The 18,795-nt window shown below is 40.4% G+C and overlaps 1 protein-coding gene across 2 annotated transcripts in view; it reads right to left on the bottom strand.

The window, feature by feature from the left end:
• The window catches only part of DYRK1A (dual specificity tyrosine phosphorylation regulated kinase 1A), a 113,552-nt gene that overhangs the window by 3,176 nt on the left and 91,581 nt on the right, over positions 1–18,795 (bottom strand). For both annotated transcript variants that reach the window (XM_056858034.1, XM_056858035.1), the window contains exons 3-10: positions 18,194–18,286; positions 17,381–17,569; positions 17,045–17,192; positions 9,071–9,357; positions 8,466–8,612; positions 7,185–7,325; positions 6,585–6,891; positions 6,222–6,346 (exon numbers count right to left, since the gene is read on the bottom strand). In XM_056858034.1, coding sequence (XP_056714012.1) covers positions 6,222–6,346; positions 6,585–6,891; positions 7,185–7,325; positions 8,466–8,612; positions 9,071–9,357; positions 17,045–17,192; positions 17,381–17,569; positions 18,194–18,286 — 1,437 coding nt within the window. The remainder of the gene's footprint in view (positions 1–6,221; positions 6,347–6,584; positions 6,892–7,184; positions 7,326–8,465; positions 8,613–9,070; positions 9,358–17,044; positions 17,193–17,380; positions 17,570–18,193; positions 18,287–18,795) is intronic.

The following is an 18,795-nucleotide window of genomic DNA, read 5'->3' as shown; positions in this document are numbered from 1 at the left end:
GGATCTCTTCCACCACCTGGAGGTTGGCAACCCCAGGGGAGGCCATGCAGAGAAGGCCTGGAGGGCACCCCTGCTCCCCCCTTCCTCCTCCCCCCCCCAGGCAGGAGGCCAGCCAGCAGTGGGCCCGAGCAAACGAGGCGCCAAGGGGGCGCAGCCCGCAGCCCATCTGCAGGGGAGGGAGGAAAGAAAACAGAGAAAGAGGAAAAGGGAGGGAGGGGAAAAGAGAGAGAAAGGGAGAAAAAAATGGAGGGAGGGGGAGAAAGAAAGAAAAGGACGGAGGGAGACAGACAAAAAGACAGAAAAAGAGGGAGAGAAAGGAGTGACAGAAAAAGAGGAAGAAAGAAAAGCCTTCCCACACACACACACACACACACGTCGGCCCCACGCAACCAGGCCCCAGCCTCCACGCCTCCCCCACACACACACACACACACACACAGCCCCGGAGCTCCCGAGGGCCATGGAAAATGTCCTCGGGGGCCGCATACGGCCCCCGGGCCTGAGGTTCCCCATCCCTGCTCTAAAATATATACAGAGACTATCATCCTTTCTGAAAGAAGCTGTATGTTGTAAATAAAACAATAATGCCCTTCTAACATCTAAGGAGTGTAATGTTTGTTCAGCACCTGACTTGAGGCATTGGGGGGAAAAACAGGCAGGGTTATGTCCTGGGAGACAGGGAATTTGGACAGTACTTTGGGGAGAAAATCCAAACTAGGGCATAGGACAACCTTATTTGCATGAAACTTGGTGAATGTGGGATCATGGCTGAGAACACACAGGTCTCTTACTCTGTGAGCCGAGGCGATTGTTATGAGAAAAGCAGTCTTGTAAGACAGGTAAGACAAATCACAAGATGCTAAAGGTTCAAAATCTCTCCTCAGCAGAATTCCACCCCCAACATCTAGCGTCAAAAGCCCTACCTTGACTTTTATATGCAGATGATGCTATTCTCTTGTCTCACACTCAGGTAGGCCTGAAAAGACTATTATGCCTGTTCTCAAAATATTATGAAACAGAAGAACTCAGGATCAACTATTCAAAATCCAAAGTGATGGTATTTTCAAAAGCCAAGAAATTCACTCCTATGACCTGCAGAACTGACGATACCCAATTGGGATTTTAAATTTATAACTAAGAAAATTAAACCTTCGGTGGCAGCAATTGAACATTTTTTCTTTTATAAATGAGGAAAATTTATCGCAGGGGAACTGCAAGTGTTTAATATGAAAATCACTCCACAACTTTTATATGGTGCTTCAGTTTGGATTCTTGAGGTCAATGAAAGCATTGATCTTCCACTGTGTCAATTTCTGCGGTGTATTACCAGGGGCCCAAGATGCATAGCTGGAGTAAGCATAAGGCTAGAACTAAACCAAGGCTCCATTGAAGCCAAAGAATGGCTACAAGTATTTAAACATTGTATTAAGATTATATTTTCTTTTTTCCCTTTTTTATATTTTATTAAAAATTTCCAGGGTATAGAAAGGAAAAAAAGGAAGGGGAGAGGAGAATATAGAATAAAAAGACTTCATTTCTTGCAGGGGTCTGCAAACTGCGGCTCCCGAGCCGCATGCGGCTCTTTGGCCCGTTGAGTGCAGCTCTCCAAAGTTGGTTCGGAGCCCCTGCTCTCGCACCCGCTCGCGCCGGCAGCCAGGCTGCGGAGCCGGCGCGCCTGAGAGAACGAGTGGGTGTAAAAATACCTACTGGAACAGACATGCTTTTCGATTTAAATTGTAAAGAAGTATGGGAAAAAATAGAAGACGATCTTCAAAGATGGAGTAGACTGCAAATTTCTTGGATGGGCCGAGTAGCAGTGGTAAAAATGAACGTTATGCTGAGACTAAATTTCCTGTTTCAAGATTATTTTTTCAAATGAGAAGGATGGCCTTATTTACGAATTAAACAAAGACCAGTTCAACTCCCGATAGATGAAAGAAATTGATTAAACATTTATCACTATCTAAGGATATTTAATTAAGCATGGAGAAAAGGAAATCTATATCAGTTATTAAGAGCTATATAAAAAAATTGGATTATTCCAGCTCTACAATGCGTGCTCGAAGAGTATGCTCTACTCAATTCTTAGGTATCCTTCTTCCTCTGTGAATTCCACCATATTCCAGTAATTTAACAGTCCTGGGTTTTCAAAGAGCCTTTAGGCTTGCTCGTTTGAACACCGCGCCTTCAGCAGTGCTAAATGGAAGATTTGGAAATTTACCCTACCCTGAAAGACTCTGCTCATGTAATATGAAGAAAATTGATACGCTTTCTCACATGATGCTGGAGTGTCCCCACTTCAAACTCCAACGTGATAAATGGATCACTTCTATTTTTATGAAATTACCTGCCACTGTAACAGATGATAAAATAGTCCCCTTTTTGCTGGTGGATAGAGATCCAAGTATAACTTTGGCAATGGCCAAGTATCTCTCCACCATATTTTCCTTAAAGAAATAGAAAAAAATTAAAGAAACCTCCCTATTAACTGCTCAAGACCTGTGGGTCATGGGAGCTTGGAAGGAAAAAGGAAATATAAACCAATTCTGAAGGGCTCTCATGTGAAGCCTTGTGGTTGAAACACATGAGTACTAAGAGCTTTTGAATGTGGATAGCCTTTTGAAACCTTTTTAGGGAAAAATGGCATTTAAGAATCTGAATAGCCCGTACTCTTTGCACTGGCAGATATGCCCTGTTGGAGATGGAGTCTGATTGTGCCCCAATAAATTCTATAGTCTGAATAGGTTCCAAGGTCTGGATTTCCAGGGAGAGTTGAGTTGCCAAGGAGTTGTATAAATTCCCTACAAAAGGCCAATCATCCATCATGGGAAAATGAAGCAACCTTGCAATTTTACATTGTTGTTAGCTATTCTGAGCTCTGCTTATGCCAGGAAAGGGTGGGATAGAATCTAATATAACATTATTATTATTATATTCATAGTGACAGTTACTACAAGTAAATCTGACGAATCTCCTACAACTTGTGATGGACAAGGGGTTAATCTGCAGGGTGGAGCCAGAAAGCTGACACTCTGAGCTCTGAGAGACAGACAGGGATTCATACCCGTGCTCTTTGCACTGGCAGATACATCCTGTTGTGCCCCAATAAATTCTATAGTCTGGATAGGTTCCAATTGTGGTTTTTTGATGATTAATTATAAACCCTAGGCCTTCCAAGGTCTGGATTTCCAGGGAGAGTTGATCTGCCAAAGAGTTGTATGAATTCCCTACCAAAGGCCAATCATCCATCATGGGAAAATAAAGCATCCTTGCAGTTTTACACTGTTGCTACTCTGAGCTCTGCTTATGCTGGGAAAGGGTGGGGTAGAATCGAATATAACATTATTATATTCATAGTGACAGTTACTACAAGTAAATTTGATGAATCTCCTACAGCTCTCATGTATTTCAATTTGGAAGTAGGCATCCTTAGGGTCAAGGACTGCGAACCACATTTCTTCTAATAGTAACAGAAGCACATCAGTTAACGAAAGAATTCTAAATTTTGTAACCTTCAAGTGCTTGTTCGCTGAGGTCGAAGACTGGCTTCTTACCCATCCTTTTTTGTAAATCAGAAAGTATCTAGAATAAAAACCCCTATCATTATCTGATGGGGTGACTTCTTGAACTGCACGGTTAAGAAGCAACTCATAGACCTTGTGTTCTATCTGAGGTGGTGTATTACAATTTGATGATGCAGGTGTGAGAGCCAGGAATAACTTGGAATTCCAAGAAATAACCATATTATATTATAATAATTACCCAGGTGTCCTGAGTAATTAACTGCCACCAGGCGAGGAAAAATATAATCTACTGCCAAACCTGGGCTCAACCTGTACTCATGCAAGCGATCTGCCCTTAGTTCTATGGGTGACTGTGTTCCTTTCCTATCTCTATGTTTAGATTGGAGACATTTATCCTGCTGCTGCGAGGGAAAACAGGAATGATACTGGCCCTGGTGTGATATTGAGGGGTTTCATATCTGTACAGCCTATTATAGTGGTATTGGGGGCTGTGCCTGGGGAAATGCCTTTGCTTAAAAGAGCCAGAGGCCTGCGGAGAGATAACCAGTGATTTTGCTATCAACTTACTCTTTTGAATTCTGTCTAACACTGAAGCTGTCTGGTCATTAAAGAGGTTCTTGCTCTCAAAGGGCAGATTTTGACCTTTGCTCTTGTATACATAGGAAGAGCCAAGAGTGCTTCCTAAAGAAAACACCTGATGCCATTGCTCTGCTGCAACTGTCTGCCATGTCATGTGATGCAGTTAGCTGCTGTTTACCTAGTCCACGTTCTTCAGCATATAGAACCTTTCCTTGGGTCTTTTAGTCTTCCAAAAGAGAGTCTATACATACGATCCCAGAGGAACATTTGATATCTCCTCATAATCACAGTAAAATTTGAGATTCTAAGATCCAATGCTCCTGAGGAATATAACTTCGTCTGTAGTGTGTCCAGCTTCCTTTCCTCCTTAGCTAAGGGGGAGGAATGTGCACCTGACCTATGTCTAGATGGCAAGACCTCAGTAACCAAGGTATTGGCCAGGGGGTGCTGGAACAAGAATCTGCACCCTTCCTCTTTTATCTTTTCTATTTTATTTTATTTTTGGTGGATGAGTCTAACCCAAAGGCAGGTCTGACCCAAATGTTGGATGCTACATCTATTATGCCCTTATGGCTCAGACGGTGAGATATCGGAGGAAAGTCTTGGAGGTTGCTGACCTATCGAAGGCTGTTTTGATGCTTTAGACCATGTGGAAGTCGGTGGCTGCCAAGGTGGAAATTGGCTCCCACTGTTGCATGAACATTTGGGGATAAAATACCCACAGACCTTGAGGGTACCACTGTGTGTCCCGCAAGGTTTCTGGGACTGACTGATACACAGGCTGTCTGAAAGAATGATGACCAGGATTGGTTGAGGAGACTGGAGAGACCTCCATGACATTGTCATCTGATGATGGAGAAACTGGTGTCCCCATGGAGAGAGATATGGTCTGGGCCTTAGTGCCTAGGATCCTTCAATATCCAGTAAAGCCATTCCACGTTGAGGCAGTAGGCTATGGTGCTGGGGTGGCGATGGGCTTCAGTGACAAGGTAAAAGAGGATATCGACATCAAGGTGGTGATTGTATCCAACGTCGAGGTGAAGATTGTTGCTGATGTTGAGGCAAATGTGGGCTTCAACCTGTAAGAGAGTCTTGTGGACAGCATCAAGACAAGACTGACTGTCGATGCTGAAGCAATTGAGATGGTGAATAGTGTTGAGGTGAGGCACCATGAGGCGAGGGCAAGCATCTTGCCTGAGGCCATTTTAGAGCCTGAGCCTTAGTAAACTTTTTTTCCTTAGCCTTTTTGATAGGAGACTTTGACGCTGCTCTCTGCACCAATACTGTCGGGTCTGAGAGAGATTTTGAAGATACAGCAGGCACCAAAGCCACTGAAGGAGTACAGGCTCTTTTACGTGCCTCTTCTGATTTCTCAGGAATTCCAAGGATTTCTCCCTTAGGGCCACCTTTAACTGGAAGCCCTCTCCTGTCTGGCCTTTGGGATGAATAACCCACATACACGGCATCCATGGTGTTGTGACCCTCTCCCAGGCAAATTAAACAGTTGGTGTGCTCTCCTCATTCTAAGCCATTTTGGTGCCACACTGCTGACATTTATTAAATAGTGTCATTTTCACACTCGCCCATACAGTATCTCAGAAGTCCTAGAAGCTCCAGATATGTTCTCTCTCTATGGCAGCAGAAAGAGAACTGAGGAAGGAGTGCTCTTCCCCCCCCATCATGTGACCGTTTAGGTGGGAAGAGTCTGTGACTTGGCACACAATGGAAGGGAGGGAGAGTGCTCCACAGAGCTGAATTTTCCAGAAGCGTTGCAAATCTACTCTCTGCAGCTGGCCTGTGCCTGTGAAGTTCCATGTGGGACTGCACAGAAGTCATGACGATTAAGAAGTGGTTTCTTTAATATTGGAGTAAAGCAAGTAAGGGAACAATCCACATATAACACCCAGTGCATTGTTTGGGAGGGGGATTCTTGGGAACAAACAAAATCAGTCTGTAGGCCAGATGTTACCTCCAGGCCACCAGTGGGGTTATCTATGCTTTAGAGCATCATGCCCATGCACAGGGAGTATCATGGGTTAGTAATGACTCGGTGCTTGCACAGGGGACTACCTTTACCTTTTAATTCTTAATAACAGAGACTTCTTTCAAGAGTCTTACCTGTGGACTGTGTGTTTCACAATCCATAGCTTGCACAGCAGCAGTAAAGTGTCCACCACTATGTCGATGCTGATGTGTAGGATCTGACCGTGCTCTTCCACTGTTGCTTGTCCCAGAAGAGCCACCTTTGGTTATTTTAAAAAGAAATACATTAAAATAAAGTATAAAAATTATCATTAGGAGGTTTTCCTAGGAAAGGAAAGCAAGACTAAATTAAGAGAAGGAAAAGAAAACTAAGAAGCTAATTGGCAGCCTGTTTTTAAAGGCAGTTTTGAGATTACAGATATACATTCTTTTAAATTAATTCAATCAATAAAATATTTTTAGTAGGTTTCTAAAATAAAAAGGTGATGATCAGAATACCTGAGCTTGAAGATGTGCTAGAGGTGGTTCCTGAAGATTGTGACTGCTCCATAGCAGGGCTCGTAGATACACTGTTGCTTGTGTTTGTACCTTCATCTGCTGTTTTCTTAAAGAAACTATGTTGCAGGGCATAGTAAGGTTGAATTCGGGTTTTCGGATCATAGTCAAGCATCCTTAAAATGAGGTCTTTGAACTTCAAGTAGTCAGCTACAGTATGACCCGATTCCCCAGCACGACGCCCCCCTGGTCCTCCTGTTTCAACTCCAAGTATATTATGAAGTTTACGAGTTCCAGGTGGTTTGTACTCCTATTGGGAAATTAGAAGTTCCATAAATTTAATGAAAACATACAGTAGTTCATCACACCTCAATTCAGCAAAAAACAAAAGAAAAAGCTGTAAAAATGATCAGTTCTCAAAACATTGTTGACAATGTTTTAAAAAATGCTATACATCTTGCTGAAGGTAAGACTGTGTACTTAAAATGAATACAGCAATATCTATATGTGTGGCTGTGTACCCTTTGCTGGAAAGGATGGTCATTTAAATGAATGGGAGTTACAAACAAATAAGTTTAGGTTTGAAGTTCAAGATAAATTTACCCTTTTTCCATCTTTGGTCTTCTTTAAGTTCCAAGTGCCATCTGGCAACTTCTCAAAGAACTTTCTTGCTTTTGGTGCTTGGTCAAGAATGTGTGCAGGTGTTACACCCAAAACTTCTACTATTTTATTCATTTGATCCACCTGTTTATATGAAAACACAAAATGTCTGAATGGGGCAAAAAAGCCCATCAAGCTTAAGTACTAGACAACAAAGCATGAACTAAAATCTAGAGGAGTTGTTGTTGTTGTTATTAATTACATTTCTACCCTGCTCTCCCCAACCCGAAGGTCGGGCTCAGAGCGGTTTACACAGTCTAAAAACACAATAAAACAATAACCCATTAAAATAGTTTAAGATAATTTAAAATAGCCCAGTAATGCCCCTCAATGGCGCCAAAATTCCAGAGACAGAAATTTGTATAAATTAATCTAACCACACCCTAAGGTGGTCTTGAAGGGGTGGTGCTCAGCAGCGGGGAAAGGACTAGGGAGGCCAGTAATTATATTGAGAACCGTCGCTGGCCTCAACCATAAGTCCGGCGGAATAACTCCGTCTTGCAGGCCCTGCGGAACTCCTGAAGGACCCGCAGGGCCCTGATCTCATTAGGGAGGCTAATTGACTGCAAAATCTAGTTAGATTATATTTTGCAGTTCCTTGGATTGGTGACTGTAACAAATCCTGTATCATAGGATCCTTTTCCCCTCAACAGTTTTCCCCTTAATGTCCTCCAAGACTGAACCAATCCTCCCATCTACTCCTAAGGTTCTGCTCTATTGGAGTCATGAATATTGAACCAGTAATTGAAAGAGGCGGAAACATAATGGACAGAATAGCAGGTATCTCATCATCCCCACTGAAATCAGGCTATGTATATGGTGTTGAATTTAGTTAAACTGAGACTCTTCCACATTCTCATTTTCCTTGCTTGTAAGTTCCTGTTTCTTGTTGGGGTGTGTGTTCCTATTCTGCATGTGTTTGTTCTCTCTAGTGGTCGATTGGATATCACCTGCAGTTTAAATTTGATCGGCCACTAGAGGGAGTAAAACACAGGCAGAACAGGAAAAAAAAAAACCCAAAGAAACTGGAACTTACAAGAGAGGAAAATGAAAATATGGGAAAGCCCCTGTCTGGAACACAAAATTTCTTTCTTACAAATGTAAATGAAGGGCTAGTTTGCACAACCTTTTGTTGCCAATCCCAAATGATGCCAACCTTTACTTTAACAACGCTACTTTAACAATACATTTAATCAGATTACTGCTTTTTGTAGCTTTACATACCTCATTTGCTCCACTGAATAGGGGTTCTCCAGTGTGCATTTCTACTAAGATACAACCAAGGGACCACATATCAATTGCAAGATCATAAGGCATTCCCAATAGCACCTCTGGTGATCGATAAAAACGACTCTGGATATACTGATATATCTGCATTTTAAAAACAAAGATATTAGCTGACTTGAAGCACATTTCTGGTGCAGATTCTCAGTGGTTTACAACAGAAAAGATATGTAAAAACACACTAAAAATGTTATCAATGTGCTATTTGAACAAAAATTACAAGCTATTTTGTTTCAATAAAATTACTACCATTCTGCTAGTGTATTATGAACCTGTTTGGTGTTAAAATTACGGCACCTACTTTATTATAAGCTGTCATAACTCATTCTCATAGAATTCCAGATCCAAATGAATACGCATTCCATATTTTTAAGCCAGGCTTTCAAAATACAACTCTGAGAGCCCTTTTGCTTTTGGGAAGGACTGGTTTAAATCTGTTTTCCATACACATTTTAAATTCAAGAATGGATTTACAGAAATACACTGAAATTTATATCACTCTTCAAATTTCTCAGGATTAATGTCAATGGTTACTGAATACTCACCCTCTGTCCAAGTTGGCAAGAACTGCCAAAATCAACTATCTTGATAGCGCTTCGTTTGGGATTACAAAGGAGAATATTCTCAGGTTTTAGGTCACAGTGAATGATGCTAAGTTCAGGAGTTGCAAGAAAAAGCAGTGCAGTGCACATCTGTTGTGCAAATTTTCGCGTCAGATTAAGTGAAACTCCTCTGAAATTTGTGTTCCGCAACAGGTCATAAAGGTTGTAGGAGAGCATTTCAAAAACTAAACAGAGATGGTTTCGGAACATAAAATGCCGCTTCAAATGCACTAAAAAAAATTAAAGTATTTTAGAACAGTTAATAAATACTTAGCATAGTTTACAGAATTTTATTAATATGCTACGGGTTTTCAAACTAAATCATTTACAAAAAAAAGTATGCATTCAACTAATTATTTGGTCTCTTGCACTGTGTTTCAAAGTGAATATATGTTATTCAATGGCACTGTTGACAGGGAACAGTATTAGTAGGCCGGATCGAATGATACACTGAACTCCCTACCTATAGTTGGAAGTGGGAGTGAGAATACACCTTCCTCCTCTCCACCTACCAGGTGCACACATCCTACCTTTGACAACACCAGATATCGGTGTGTGGGTATAGCATCTGTATGTAAAATTCAAAACACATAGGCCTAAATGATTGAGTTCAATGACTCATTGCACAATATAGGCCTAACTGGTTGGATTTTACACATACATGACTTCTGAAATGTTATATACAGATACAGATGTCTTGGAGGCTTGACTGGTGTATCCAGTGGGTAGGAAGAGAACACACCCTCTTGCTCTCAGTTGCCATCCCATGTAAATGACAGATACGGCTGGCATATTATCCACCCTATTGTACATATCAAGTTTGTGGAGAACCAAGGTTCCCCAAAACGCTCCAAAAATCCAGCCAAACTTGAAAGAAACTTAAGTGATCCATTTTAAGCATGCATATCTTCACTTGTTTTCTTATTATACAAATTTTATCCAGATGCCAGTTTGACCACAGTAACCTGCTTTACATCAATTGGGAAAGCAAAACCATAGTACCAGTGTGATTAAAGAAAACAACAGAAAGCTGCTTTTCACTAATGCGTATCTTGATTTTTTGTGAGATACGGTAGGTTGTAATAAGATTTAAAGAAACAGAACAACCAATGGGACCTTCCCAAGAATAGAACATAACTGAACAGGTTCTCCTCTAACAATTCTCCCTATGTGACAACACTATAAATAATTTCTAAATCATGTATCTCCATATTAGTCCATGTTCAGAATTAGACCCAAAATCCATAACATTAGGTTGTGTACATAAAGGGGATTTTTCTTCTACAGATATTGGAGACCCTTCTGCGTTTACAGAAAAATACGAAAGGTAAAATAATAATAATTTCCCCCAAACAATCGCTAACTAGATCTCATGAAAGCTTGCAAGATCAGTCAGCACTATGGGGCTTCCTAGTCCTGGACCTAGGCAACTCTTGCCTGACTGTAGCTTAGAAAAAAGCAGCTGAGAAAGTCGTAAGTGGGGTGGGGTAAATGAAAGGGAGGGGAGAGGCTATTAAGAAACAGGGAGCAATGTGCAGGGTGGAATCCCCTCCCCTCATTTCACAGGTCTCTAGTATGTACCTAACAAATTTCAGTCTACATATTCTGCTGTGATGTGGACAACTGATTAGGTTAAATCAATACAACTAATAAAGCAACTTTTAAAAACTGGAGGGCTGCCATCCGTAGGGCAGTTTTGCCTCTATTTGGGTGTCTAGAATATTCTAAACATTTAAAGGCAACTAACGGAAAGCCCAACGCTGCTTTGGACCTACCTGTCCAATGCAAACTGAATGGCTTTGCATTTGCTTTCAGGCAACATCTTTTATCTCATGGCAAAGCACTTGTAACTCATTCTAGGGCTCAGGAAAGCCATAGGAGTAGTTTCACAAGTTTGAAGATTCCATTTATTTTTCCAAATTTTACAAAAGCATTGCACAGTAAATGGATACTAAAGAAAACGTTTAAATTGCCTCATTTTTGTTTACAATAGGAAAAGCCTAGCTGCTATTTACTCTGGCCCCAAAAATATACAAATGATGTCATGTGGTCAACATGCCAGAAAATCATCTCTCCTATGGAAGGAGCCTACGCTGTTGGAAAATGTCTCTTTTTGCCCCTTCTTGCACATTTGGCAGTTGCTGTAATGTCCAGTTTTTAGCAATCATCCACTTTACTGCCACAAGAATATGCTAAATTAGCTTTTTGTATCATTTATTTGGTCTGTCAGGAATATTAAAAATATTGTCACATTGTAGTTCAATTTCCCCAGTGGTAGCACACATAGGCAGCAATTGGGCCCACATTCTTCCAAATATTTCCCAGCCCTCCTCTAATAACTCTAGTTGCAAAACATGCTGCCTAGCTTTGCCTGTGAGCTCCTTAATACCATATATGTAACAGATACATGCCATTTGCACTAGTCATTCATGTGCTATTGAAAAATAGTTAATTGTCTCAGTTCCCCAGCAGCTTGAAAAAGTTGCAGCTGGAGATATGAATTATTTATCTTCTTTCAATTATTTAATATTGTTTACATTTATTGTGTTCCATTACTTTTACACCCTCAGTGAAGCCAACTATTGCAATTGTTTAAAGACCCCTAACTGCAAACAGGAATTAAATTTATGAGTGGAAAATGAAGAATATCAGTAAGGTAGCTGGCATCCACTGCACTTGGTATCCCATGTTAACGTAATCAGTAATAAAAGGATTATTTTTCTTCTCTTCACTTTAAAAAATACATATATTTTCAGGGAAGTACATTTAGTGAAACATGGCATGGTGTCAAAGCGAAGCAGTTCTTCATTAATTGCCAAAAGCAGGACACATTTGTTATGCTGAGCACCATTATTTGCATTACACTAAACTATTCCATATTCCTAGTGGTTCAATCAAGCAATAGAGATAATATAGAAACAGGGCACTTTATGTTTCCCTTTGGAGAATGTAAAGTTATAACAGCATTTGTACATGTGGGCTGGAGCACTCTATATAGGGCATTTACAATCAATTTTTTATGGAAGATGCATTACAAATGGATTAATATTTTCTGTAAATCTATGTGATCAGCGTAAGGATATGTTCTACTACCGCAAAATAATTACATTAAGCATTATCTGCGTAAGGTGTCAGTCTGCAATAACCTCACAGGACTGAGGTTTCACTGGTATCTACTTGACATAAGAGATGCAAGCATTTTCACATCCAGATTTAAACAGTGGTACTGGTCTGCAAGCTGCTCTTCAGGCTGGTTGTTTACCTACTTCTAACACTGGACAATTTTGTTTACGAACTCCAGGAGGATTGCTGAACCTCCTGGAGCCCATCTCTACATGTGGTCTTCTGCATAGTTTGAGATCATTTAGCTTTGCTGTTCTCTGAAAATTAATATTATGAGCGATTTTTTAAAAAGGATTTCTATAAGACTCCTGTGAAAGTCACCAATAGTGCCTTTTCTACTTGGAATTTCAGATGATAAAGCTTGGAAATCTCAAGATACAGTGACCTTCCACTTTTATCCATATCTCTTTATGGGCCCTTTGAAGAACAAAATATCTTTGAAATGTATTTCCAGTAACCAGGTATCCATACATTTGGGTTTGGCCTACTACCCAATCCACTATTTGTAGTGGTCAAGACATTCCATTTTCTTTGGTCCTGTGGCATGTGCAGGAGACTCTAGGAAATGGGGAGGGCTGCCCACAGCATTGGGAATTTGCAAAAGGCACAAGCATTACTTCACTGTTGCTACTACCATCTATAAAAGCCTAATGGGAAGGGAGAGAAACCACCTTCTTCTGCCCCCCATATTTCTGTGGGAGAGAGGATACTTATATTTCTGGAAGTTGGGCTTTTACAGAAAGTGGCAGCACTCCCTGACTACTACTGCTGCCTCCTGCTGGAAAAAACAAAAATGAGTGAAAAAACAAATGAGAGATTATGCAAGTTTGCAGGCAAACCTCCTTTTCCATCATGGAGAATTTGGGGAAGGAGCAGCGGAATGCATTCCCTTCTGTTTCCCCTGCAAATATCCAGAGAAACCATTTTTCTTTTCATTCCCCTCATTCCTCATAGATGATCAGAAGTGCAGTGTAAGGCATTAACCACATGGGGGACAGGAGTAAATTTGTAATTAGGAATTCTGATTCTTCTTCTGTTAAGCTGAATTGCTGAGAAATTAAACGGTGTATATTGTATGGGGCCATTTGGGCATATCTGAATCTGGAACTCCTCAGAATCACAGAAGCCAGCATGGGGTAGGGGACACAGCACTGTACCAGGAAGACTCAAATTCAAATCCCTCTTCAGCCATTAACTTAAGTTTCAGCTAATCATTGTTTCTCAACCAAATCTATTTCATATGGCTGCTGTGAAATGAAACAGAAAACACCAGCATGCTACTGCAAGCTCCTTGGAGGAAGAATAAGAGAAAGCAAGAGTATGAGAGAAAGCAAGAGATTCCTCTGATAAACTGTTCCAAGTCTAGGTCATCAATTTTATCTTCAAAAACCTATAACTTATACTCTCTGTGTATATGAATGTGAGGGGGAAGGGATTGGGCTTAACAGTATTTCACTTCAGTGCTATAGTTAATAAGTACTCTAATATCAATTCTATTACCAGTAGGTATTGGTTCACAGAGTTGAGGTGGGCAATTACTTAAGTACTATGTGGGTTCTCCAGGCAAAACCTCATGTAAGGCTGGGAGGAAGTACCAGGGCAGCCTCCGCACATAGATCTCCATCAGTGGAGGGTGACAGAGAAGCTAAAGCTCAGTATGAGCTTAGGCTGGCAAGAGATGTTAAACACAACTTTGTTGAGTTCAAAGTAACAAAAAGAACAAGGACATGGTAAGCCCATTGCAGGGACAGGAAAGTGAAATTGTAACAGGTGATGAAGAGAGGGTGGCACTGCTCAATTCCTACTTTTCCTCAGTCTTCTCTTGTGAGGGAAGCAGTGCTCAACATAGCAAAAACAGAACACACGATGAGGGAAGGGAGTAGCAGTCTAGGATCAGCATAAGAGTAGTACATAAACACCAAGTTTCTTTAAATGAAACTAAGTCCTCAGGGCCAGATGAACTTTATCCAAGGGTACTAAAAGAACTTTTGGATGTAATTTTTAAGCCTCTGTCCATTATTTTTGAGAATTTGTGGAGAACTGGTAAAGTGCCAGAAGATTGGAGGCGGGAAAATATTGTCCCCATCTTTTATGAAGAGGAAAAAGGAGGATGCGGGTAACTACCGACCCGCCAGCTTGACGTCTATACCTGGAAAAGTTTTACAACAAATAATCAAACAGCCAGTCCTTGAGCATTTAGAAAGGATGACCATATTTACAAAGAGCCAGAATGGGTTTCTCAGGAATATGTCATGTCAGACTAACCTTATCTCCTTTTTGGAGAAAGTTACTACCTTGCTGGATCAGGGGAATGCTGTGGACATAGTTCATCTTGATTTCAGGAAGTCTTTTGTTAAGGTTTCCTATAATATTCTTGTTGATGTTGGTAATAAGCGGGTTGAATCCTATTACTGTTAGGTGGATCTGTAACTTGTTGACAGATCGAACCCCAAGAGTGCTTGTTAATGGTTCCTCATCCTCTTGGAGAGGTTGACAAGTGGAGTGCCTCAGGGATCTCTCCTGGGACCTGTGTTGTTCAACATCTTTATAAATGATTTGGATGAAGGAATAGAGGGGATGCTTACGAAATATGCAGATTATATTAAATTGGGAGGGTTACCCTTCCAACTATATGATTCTAGGATTCCTGGACCTTCAGCCAGTTTCTGGCAAATTTCTCCTGCTGGCTGGCCAAGATAGCCAGGCTGTGCTGGAAACCTCTCTGTCATTCCCCTGGCCTCCAGTGTGGAGTGAGTAAGAGGAGACAGTGGGGTAGTAGAACTTTTTTGGCGCAGTCTGAAGGGTTTGCCTTGACTTGTGGACCCTGAAGATCTCCATGTATGGTGCTGAGCCCTGTCCTTCATCCAGAGCACAAACAGGAGAGGAGCAGACGGCCAGGCACCATTCACATGAGATAGCCTGTGTTGTTTTAGTAATAAAAGAAGGACTTCGCTTCCATAAATCGAAAGACTGAATAAGACTGCATGTGGGGAGGGGGCCATATTACAAGTTCAAACTGGACACAGAGAAGTGATGCCTGGGGTCTGCTGTATACATGGCAACCTCATGGTTCGGTTTCAGTGCTCAGGCTGGCCCCAGGACTTTGGCCTTTGGTGCATTTCTGAGCTGTTGTATGGAAGAGACCTTTCCTTATAAGCTCCCTTTCTTTATTTTTTAAATGCCAGATCAAAAGACAAGGTGGCCTAAAATAAATTACTTTTTAAAAAAGCAGTTATTGGAATTTAAAAATAATTTTATCTTTGTCTTACAAATACTGGCCCTGCTTTGAAGCCTTACCATTAGTGGGGGTATATTACATATGATAAGTTAAGAAGTTTCAACACTCTCTGATGGCTCACTCGGTTTAATCCGGTTTGAGTCCCAGTGAGAAAGGTGGACTATAAATAATGTTAATTAATTAATTATATTGCCGAGAAAGCTCAGTGGAAGATTTTACCAAGAAGCACACTATCTAGCTTCCAGATAAACTAGCAACGTTGTCCCTATTGGTTCTGCCTAGAGAATAAATTCAGCTGCCAGCCAATTAGACTCTTAAAACTGCAGTGTTTCTAATTCTGAATTTAAATAAAGCCAAACTTTATTTCTTTATAGATAAATATAAAGATATAAATAACTTTATTTCTTTATAGATAAAGAATCATAGAAGTCGCATAAAGCCAAGCATCACTAGCCTCCAAATATATATATATGTACAACTTTTTCAAAAGTGATACTAGCACAGAAGCACACAGAAAGTTCAGACGGTTGAACAGTAGAAACAAAACAAAAAAACAAAACAAAACTCTGCACTAATATGGCATTCATAAAGCCGATATACCAGCAGTCTTTGAAGAGACATTGCAAATCAAGCTAAACTGTACAGTCACTATTTATTACCTCTACAGTAGCAATGAGCTGCTTAAACTAAATTGAGAATAAAATAATGTTGACGTCAATAGAGCCGCAGAGGTGCCCACCTTTCATTAGCTGCTCTGCTTTAAGTGATAACATACTTAAAGTGACAAGGCAAGATCGCTAACAAGGAAATATACCTTTAATGTAAGCATCAACATACCAAGCTATCTCTCACATGGAAATTTTATTAGAATAAGCAAGCATCACACATGGACTTAAGAACGTAAGAAGAGCTCTGCTTGATCAGACCATTTAGTTCAACATGTTGTTTCACACAGTGGCCAACCAGTTGCCTAGGAGGACCAACAAACTGGACATAGATACCTAGGCACTCCCCTGGTGTTGCCTCCTAGTACTGGGTTTCAGAGGTTTACTGCCTCTGAACATGGACAATTTGCTAAACAGCTGGAGATTACAAAGCTGTCAAAGTTGCCACTGATGGAGTAAGATCACTCTAAGAGTTGGCAAAACTTGAATTTCATCCACAGTTTACCTGCAATTAACTCAGATGGTATTCTAAATAAGGCTGATACAATCCTCTATTTTACAGATTTTCTATTTACAGACTGTAATTCCAAATACAGCAAGAAAAAAACTCTTGGTCAAATACATAAGGCAAACAAAGTCCAGAAAATTGTGGGGAAAATGACGTTAGATCTTCTTAATAATTGTTCCTGGCTTAGACACAAAGTTCATATTAACACCATTAAAGTGGTTTCTTCATAACTGAAGAACTGAACCCAACTATTGTTCTTAAAAAGAGAATAATACAATTCCTAAACATTATGATAAATAAGCAACACTTATTAAAAAATGTAATTCCCGCCAAGCAAATTCTCCATATTCAACACTGAGTTGAAAGAAAAATAATTTTAATACCTATATAATATTTCATTTCTGTGTCATGTTTGTTCATAAGCTCAAGAAGTCGCACTTCAATCTGGGCTTGATTTAGGAAAGCCTTCTTGTTCTTTATAATTTTAATAGCTACCCACTCCTGTTCCACACGATCATACGCTTTTACAACCTGTATAATAAAAAAGCATACTAATAAAAACATTTCCTCATATTCATATGTTAAGATCTAAATACACAAAAATAATATTTACAGAAAAGAAAAGAAACTGAGAGGTACACTCTGAACAATCAACCCAATGCATTGCTTCTTTGTATTGCATATAAATAATGATGATTTTTCAGGCTGAAATTCATTACCTGTCCAAATGAACCTTTGCCTATTAAAGAGTCAATTTCATAACGATCCATCCACTTTTCCCCATTTTTCACAATGTAGTCATAGTTATCATCATCATATCCATCGTTGTAAACTTTTCGCTCCTTTTTGTGACTAGAATCATCTCCTTGACCCTGTTGGTGTCTCCGCTTCTTTTTTGCATAGTAAACCTAAAAAACATAATTACAGTGTAAAGCCAATTTGAAGGAACCCCATGGTAAGCTGCAGTACTGCAGTCCAAGCTCTGCTCACGACCTGAGTTCGATCCCGACGGAAGTCGGTTTCAATTAGCCAGCTCAAGGTTGACTCAGCCTTCCAGCTTGCTGAGGGTAAAGGGGAGACAACTGGGGAAGGCACTGGCAAACCTCCCTGTAAACAAAGTCTGCCTAACAAACGTCGGGATGTGACGTCACCCCATGGGTCAGGAATGACCCATGCTTGCACAGGGGACCTTTACCTTTAAAGCCAATTTGAAACAACTGCAAAGTAGACTGATATGCTTACTTATTCTCCCATCAATATTTGTGTTACAACATTTTTCTTTCACCAACTTGAAGACCACACACACAGAGGGGGGGAAACGGTTTGCGAAGGAAAAGCAATGGACATAAAATACTACTGAATTTACATTATAAAACTGAATTTATCTGCTGTAGGGTTAGAGAGATAATTCAAATTAAATATGCGAAGTCAGTTTCCAATTAAATTTTAGGGCATCAGAAAAACTTTCAAGAAAAATAAAGAACAATGCAAAATCCTTTATGTGCTAATAAACAAATGGATGAAGACTTTACCTCATTAATATGTTTGTATGTTTTGATCAAATCCACAGACAGTTTTCTCAAAGGAGCAGTTGCTGGATCACGGAACGTTTGGGGCATCCGCCTCTGTGGAAAAAAGGCAACATCAGGCATTATTTTAAACAGGCCTCATGTAATTTCCCTCCTTTCAATCAGTTTTTTTTAAATTTACTACTCACATTTATAAGCATGTTAGAGCTCAAAAACAATAAAAATTAATTCCTTTAGCAGTGCAAATTCAGCATCAGACCAATCTTTTACTTTGGCTTGGCTAATAAGAAGAGGAGTTTGTTTTTATATGCCAACTTTCTCTACCCTTTTTAAGGACAATCAAACTGGCTTACAATCTCCTTCCCTTCCTCTCCCCACAACAGACACTTTGTGAGGTAGGTGGGGCTGAGAGAGTTCAGACAACTGTGACTAGCTCAAGGTCACCCAGCTGGCTTCATGTGGAGGAGTGGGGAATCAAACCTGGTTCTCCAGATTAAAAGCCACCGCTCCGAACCACTACACCATGCTGGCTCAAAGGATAACAAGAATGGCAAAACCCTGTAAGTTACACATTAGTGACACCTATGTAGCCTCACAAGACCTAT

Source organism: Euleptes europaea, chromosome 12, assembly GCF_029931775.1.
Source record: "Euleptes europaea isolate rEulEur1 chromosome 12, rEulEur1.hap1, whole genome shotgun sequence".
NCBI lineage: Eukaryota > Metazoa > Chordata > Lepidosauria > Squamata > Sphaerodactylidae > Euleptes > Euleptes europaea.
This window is presented reverse-complemented; position numbering and strand designations above follow the sequence as displayed.